Source organism: Nesoenas mayeri, assembly GCF_963082525.1.
Source record: "Nesoenas mayeri genome assembly, chromosome: 2".
NCBI lineage: Eukaryota > Metazoa > Chordata > Aves > Columbiformes > Columbidae > Nesoenas > Nesoenas mayeri.
Window position 1 is genome coordinate 153616492 of NC_137543.1, and position 7276 is coordinate 153623767.

At 37.9% G+C, this 7276-nt stretch overlaps 1 protein-coding gene across 1 annotated transcript in view; it reads left to right on the forward strand.

Annotated features, from left to right (window-relative positions):
- Positions 1–6356, forward strand: part of ESYT2 (extended synaptotagmin 2) — an 80808-nt gene extending 74452 nt beyond the window's left edge. The window contains exons 17-22 of the mRNA XM_080339539.1: positions 167–555; positions 2756–2854; positions 3465–3596; positions 4608–4713; positions 5667–5716; positions 5813–6356. Coding sequence (XP_080195665.1) covers positions 167–555; positions 2756–2854; positions 3465–3596; positions 4608–4713; positions 5667–5716; positions 5813–5858 — 822 coding nt within the window. The 3' untranslated portion in view covers positions 5859–6356. The remainder of the gene's footprint in view (positions 1–166; positions 556–2755; positions 2855–3464; positions 3597–4607; positions 4714–5666; positions 5717–5812) is intronic.
- Positions 6357–7276: the final 920 nt, after the last annotated feature.

Here is a 7276-nt window from a genome sequence, read left to right on the forward strand (position 1 = left end):
AAGGTTTCTTATTTTAGAATGGATGAGTGTAAGTGTGAATATTTTTGGTCCTGCATTAGTGTCTGAACTTAACTTGTCACCAACCAGTACTCTTGTAGAAACAAATCTGTTCCTGTTTTTTTATACCGGAAAACAGTAATATTGTATGTATTTTTACTATATCTAGGTCCTTTCTCTTGAAAAGCAAGCAAGATCTCCAGATCATCAACACTCAGCCCAAGTAAAAAGGCCAACTCTTTCCAAAGATGCAAGAAAATCATCTTTTAAGCCTCAGGTTCCTGTCTCACCAGCACCTGATTCAAACAAAACAGTTCCAGCTTCCCCAGGGGCTGACAGCGATAAAAAGACTGATACAGCTGACAAAGGCCAGCCTCCCAATGCCAGCCCGCAGTGGCCAACAGATCTCAGCCGAAGCTCCTCCAGTCTTCATGCTTCTAACTTCTCTTATTCTCCCAGCCACCTCTCGGTTAAAGAACCCACTCCCAGCATCGCCTCAGACATATCTCTGCCCATCGCCACGCAGGAGCTACGGCAAAGACTAAGGCAGCTTGAAAAGTACGGTGTTAATTACTTCTTTTTGCAATACTTCTAAGTTGATTTATACAAAGTGTCATCAGTGCAGTCAAAAAAAGAGAGTGCTTAGTTTGCATTTCAGTATTATTTTTCCCTGTTGCTGGCATTTGAAGATCAGCCATTGTGATTTTCTTCTTCCCCTGGTAGCTCAGTTAGACATACTCTGCAACCAGAAGTTGCCTCACTATTGCAATGATCTCCAAGATAAAGTCCACCTTGTTCTCATAGCTACGCTGTGTAGTGCTAAAAAGAGCAGCATGACAAGAGAGAAGGGTATTTTTCTGTAAAACATTAATCAGTTTCATGGCAATAGTTGCCCACCACTGAATCCTATTAGCATTAGTATTAAGCCAATTAAGCTGACTGTAGCTGTTTTTTTTATATTACTCAGAGGGATAGTTGACTACAAAGATTACTAAATGAATAGTCAGTTACTATTCCATTAATGAGGATTGCTGCAGCCATGCTTTCTTAAATTCTCTATTTTATTTTCTTTTACTTGCCTCAACGGGCAGCTATACTTCCCAGTAATAAAGACAGCTGAGCAGCCAATCTGCTCCGAACAGGAGAATGGAAGCCATTAATTCCTTATTCATGTAGCTTTGTGAATCGAAGTAGAAAGATTTGTATTTTTCATTTGAACCAATTCATCTTTATCAGAGTTCATAGAATCAAAAGAGCAATATCGGTTGGAAGAAGCCTCTGGAGTGCTGTCAGCCCTCTGCTCACAGCAAACCCCACTTCAAAGTTCGATCAGGTTTCTTGGGCCTTGTCCACATGAGTCAAATATCTCCAAGGCTGGAGATTCTTTAAATTTTCTCAGCAATTCCAGTGCTTAACCACTCCACTGTGAAAATGTTTGGGTTTTTTTCTCTGTTTCCAATAGGAATTTATCTTGCTGCAACCTGACTGCAGCCTCTTGTTTTACTGTGCACAGCCATGAGGAGTCTGTCTCAGTCTTCTCTATCATCTCTGGTTTTAGTGGGGAAAGGTTGCACTTTAGTCTGTGTTGGCATTTGTACAAACCCTTTTCCTTCACCATCTGCTCATGGGCTCCAGTCCCTCATTTATCCTTATGGTCCTCGGCTGTATTCGCTTTGTCAGTCTCTTTTCTGGCCCAAAACTGGGTTAGACTTTGCTAATGATAAATGTTGAAATACTACTCCTTATTTAATACACAGATTTCATACCTTCTTATGTAAGAAGGGTGGTAAAGCTACACCTAAGGACATCCTTTATTGCAGGCCCCATGTTTTTAGGTGCTCTGATTTTTTATTTTTCATTAAGAAAATACTGAACTGAAATGCCTTATTCCAGTTTTAAAGCGAATGACTTGGGAAAATTAATGGAGCATTCTGCAATCACTTTGTAGTGGGTACTCACATAAGAGGCATCGCCTCTCCCTTGAGGATGAGATATCCTTCGGGTGGCTGAGAAACGCCCAGCATGCCGTGTTCTGTCCTGTGTGAAACAGAAAATACCCATAGTCAGTTTACACAGAATAAAATAAACATTTTGTAGAGGTAAGGGAACTGTGTCATTCTTTAAAACAGAAATTCTTTATCATAGTGGTTGCTTTTTATTTAAGTGTAACTGGGATTTGTAAGTGTAAATTGATTTAAGTCTTATTTTCAATGTGGCATAGCCAACAGAAAAGTAAAACGGCTGTGTTTATACTGTGTCTGGAGCTTTTAAGACAGTAAGCGGGTTTAAGTATCACTATTTTAAGCCAAGGATATTTATATTTCTACATTAGAGAATTCAGAAAAGAACGAGCTGGTCTTCTGATTGCCTCCTGGCCATAGGTAAAGTGGCCCATCACTGTGGTTTTCAGTGCATTTTGCACCGTTACTCTTTCCAGTTTCCTAGATACTGCTGTAGTGTTTGTTGCAGGGTAAGCAAGTTCTTTTACTGCTGGTGGTTTTCAGAGTACCGAAGCTGACAAGACAAGAATACCTCGCTTATTTTGGAGAGCTGAGCTGTTCGGCAAGGAACTGGAGTATGAGAAACCGATGAAGATGCGCTCACATGCTAATGTGCTCTCTTCTTTCACACTGATCTAGCAAAAAGTTAAATAGATAATACATAATTTCTGGGAAAACTCAGCATATATTTCAGTTAGGTCTTAGTTTAAATATCTTGTTTTAAAAAACTAAGGATAGTGTTTTACTTTTTCCTGCAGTGGAACAACTCTGGGCCAGTCTCCGTTAGGACAGATTCAGCTAACGATTCGTCATAGTTCACAAAGGAACAAACTGATTGTGGTTGTGCATTCCTGCAGGTGAGCATAAAATACCCAGTTTCATTTCTGCGCATGTTGCTTTGTAAATGTTGTCGTATCTTGAATTATCCTCATAATTTGATTGTCTGGATGATCGTTGTTGTTTTTAAAGTAACATGCTAATTGTAATTAATTGTGTAAATACACAAACACTCAGAGCTATACTCAGAATCAGTAAAAACTTCAAAAATTTTGCTCTGATTTTTCTATTTGTCTCTTATGTCTCTGTCATTTAAAATGAAAACGGCACATAGATTTTTATCAGCAGCATCCGAAGGCTGACTCTAAGAGATTGAATTTTGCATGGAATAACAAAAACACACGATTTTTTGAAAGCCATATCTAAACTTCTAATTTAAGAAACATTGCATTCCCACCTCTGCTGTCTGCTGACCATTTATCTGATCTTATACAAGTCCCTGCTTGGCATTTTTTTAGTTCTTCTTTACCACTGCTATTAGCTATGGGCTGTATCCTGCATATCATGCTTTGTGCAGGGTATCCCACAACAGATTCATGTCCTAAATTAAGCAATAGTAGTGTAGAAACTGATATTCAGCAATGTCTCATTCATTTTTTAAATGTTTTCATTGTTTTTCCCTGGTTACAGAAATCTAATAGCATTTTCAGAAGAAGGATCTGATCCATACGTGCGAATGTATTTATTGCCTGACAAGAGACGATCAGGAAGACGAAAAACACATGTATCAAAGAAGACATTAAACCCAGTTTTCGATCAAATGTATGTTCTGAACTGTGTATAGCAGTGTTATATCATGTCATTTCAAAGCTGTCAAATCGAGGCTTCTCAGCTTACCTGAATGAATGAGCTGTTGCAACTCCTCTGTGCATCATCACATCACCCAGTCCCTCTACTTGGTGGCACTTCTCAGTATCCAGGGAGTCAGGAAATTTCCCCATAGTTTATACCCTGGTCCATAGGCTGGAAGTCGTGCAAGCTTATGCAATGTTATATTGCGTAAAAATCCTTATCTTTGTACTCAGCTGCCTGGTGGTAGTTTCCCTCAGACGTGTGCCCCTTCCTCCCTCACGCATCACTGAACAATAAAGATCTTTTTCTACGGACAGAAACTTAATTTGGGGAAAAAAACACTTCAGTCCATTCTGTCCAGGGGAAATCTGTAAGCATTATTTAGAGGCTCTGGTAGTTTTTCCTGGTATGGCAGCTCTTTCCTGTTTATTGCAGGTAACAGATTTATTTACTGTACCTTTCCAAGTAAAATGTGTTACAAAGCAATAAAGGTGTTTAAGAACCGTAGTAAGAAATAGATGTAGATTGTGGTCTGATCTTGCCCTTGCTTTCCTGAAGTTTCAGATCTAGAAAGAAAAGGAGCCAAGGTTCTACAGGACCAGGGATCAGGAAGACTGACCAGTCTTTCCATTTTAGAGAACAGTGATACTGAGCTGCCAAGACAGTAGGATTCCCCATTCTCTTTCTCTGTAGAGTCAGCATTTGACCTTTTCCTTGTTCTGTTCTGTTTGGGTTTTGTTTTGTTTTACCAGTGGCTTCTAGAGACCAAAGGTAACAGAATTGTCAAACATTTGACATTGACATTGATCATAGTATGAAGAAAAATTTTAGGCAAAACACTGGGATTTTGTTTCCTCCATTTAGCTCAGACCTCATTGCGGGGGGGTGGTTTGGTTATAATTTGAATTGTCATTTAGCTGTAGGAACTGAACTTGCACTTCAGGTACAAAATTCTCTCTAAAGCATCATTTTGCCTGTCAGATTTGATTTCAGTGTCTCCCTCCCTGAAGTGCAGAGAAGAACTCTAGATGTAGCAGTGAAGAACAGTGGTGGTTTCTTGTCCAAAGATAAAGGGCTGCTTGGCAAAGTAAGTTGACAACAAGCAAATTCTGTTAATAAAGCACGTTATTATGTAAGACTAAAATCCTCTTGTGAGATGAGATTATTCGTGTTGATTGAAGCACCTGGTTCAGCTCCAAAGCTTTTAAAAATGATAGATGGCTTAGATGTCATGCTTCAGTAAGGGAAGGAACAAACTGCAGAGACAGATGTCAGAAGCTGAGGCAGTGATCTCTTCTAGGAAAGGGCTCTCAGTAACAAAGGAAACCTGCATGTCAGACTTATTAATCGTACAGTCAGAAAAAGAAAATAACTAGTAGAAAACAGGTGGTATCTCAGAAAATGTTCAGACAAGACTGGAAGGACAAGCAAGAGTACTTAGAGAAGCACACAGAACAAATGTATGTTTAGTAATTAAAATTCCAGATTGTAACATCCATGAGAAAGAGCTGCTACTGGAGACGTTCCCAGTGCCAGAACCAGCTTCACTGTTCTGTAGGCACTCATTAAATCACTCTATTTCCTACCCATGTGATTTGGAGCATGGAAAAGGAATAGTAATTCCTACACGCTTGCAAATTTACATGTTAGAGCTCTGTAAAGAGGATGAGAGATACCGTGGCCAGTTCATGGGGAGTGCTGTTCCTAATTTTCCTGTTTAGCAGGAAGGCTGTCGGCATAAACAAATCACCTGATCACCATTGTCAAGATCTGCCGTGTTCAGAATTTCAGCCTGTGAGATGCTCTGGGACCCTCTCACTAAAGGGTATAGATCTTCAGGTTAAAAACAGCAACTTGAAGCTTTACTACAGGCTGAGCAGATAGCTAGGGTGACAAGGATGTAAAATATCTTTTTTATTAATGGCATTGCTTACACTGTAGTTTACAGGATTGTCAGATTTGATCTTTAAAAGACAAAGAATGAGAGGCAGACATAATGCATTGATTGCTAATTTAGCTTTCCAATTTAACTTTCCACAGGTATTAATACCTCTGGCATCTGAAGAACTTGCTAAAGGCTGGACCCAGTGGTACGTTATTTCCTTTAATAATAATACTACATACTAATAACTGGAGTGCTAATAATAGTTTTAATAATACATGCTAAAATGTAATTTTTTTTCCAGGTATGATTTAACAGAAGATGGTACAAGGCCACATGGTGCAAGTTAGGCCTGTGGATACTTGGAATTCACCACACAGAATTTTGCCAACCTTTATATATTTTTAAAGCGTTCTTCTCACAGATGTACCAATATTATTTTTATAGCTTTACTGATTTCATTCTTAGACACATCCCCAATAATTTTATAACACTTGGCCATTTTATGTAGACATAGCCTTTCTCATTGTTAAACTTTGTATTTTAATTTGCAAAACCATTTTACGTGTTATTGTCATGTGCAATAGTACAGTAAAGTAACCTTTTGTGTTTAAATTTCTCTTTATGATGGCTGTACCTATTAGAAAGTGGAAAGATTATGTTCTGCTGTTTTCTTGCCTTGTTTTATATCTCACCAAGGTATACTGTACCATGTAAATATATACTATTTTTTTATAATTCTTTCATGCTGATTTGAATTCAGAAGAAAATTAGATAAAGGATATAGATATTTTCTTGTAAATGCATGTTAATTTCCTCAGATGAATCTCTTTTGTCTTTGCAGCACAATGGTCTTAATCATTTTGTGATATTCTTCAAAAAGAAACTGCAGAAAAACCTTTTTACTTTGTGTTCCTGGCCCACTGTGGCCAGCTTAAAATGTACAAAACAATGACATTTTAATATTTATATATAAATGTATTATTGAAAGATCATGCTATAGAATATTATAAACAAAAAAGAGAATTCTATAAATATTGTACAAATAGAGGATGAGGTCCATAAACAGAGGATGAGGTCCATTAATCACGGTTTTTAAATCTGCGTTTTTAGTTAATGGAGCGAACATATTAAACAGTACAGTTTTATTATACAGGTTCACTTGGATTTTGTTATTTATTCTGGTACTCTGTAGTACCAGACATGTGACCTTTCAAAGGTATTAGGACATGGATTTTTTTGTAATATAAACAAAATCTCTGACCACTTACAACTGTCTTTGCTGCCACGTTTCACCAATTTAAAAGGTATACAAATCAGCTTGCAATGTAAGTTCATATAGTAGGCATACATACAAGTCATATGTTATTTTATTACACAAAACTGTGCTAAATAGTATATTATGCTATACGTTCTATAATACTCAAATGGAACACCAATAGGTAAGAGAGTGTGAAACTGAGTTGAAACTGTCTGTACAGTTGCTATTTAGTGTGTTTGTTGGATGTAGAAAATGCACTTCAGTGGTCCCCACCGGGTTGTGAGGAATGCTGGCGTTCTGCTGAGCATCACCACAGCTGATGCGATTAGCACAAACTGATAGAAGGAGACAGTTGAGAGCTGAAGTGAGAGTGTCAGCCTAAACAGCTGAGCTCATAACTCTAATTTCATGAACTATGGGAAAGTTTTTTGTATTCAGAATTGATTTTTCCTTTTCTGGTAAGTTTTCTCCGACTGTTATAAAAATGTGCATTAAGAATCCAAGAGA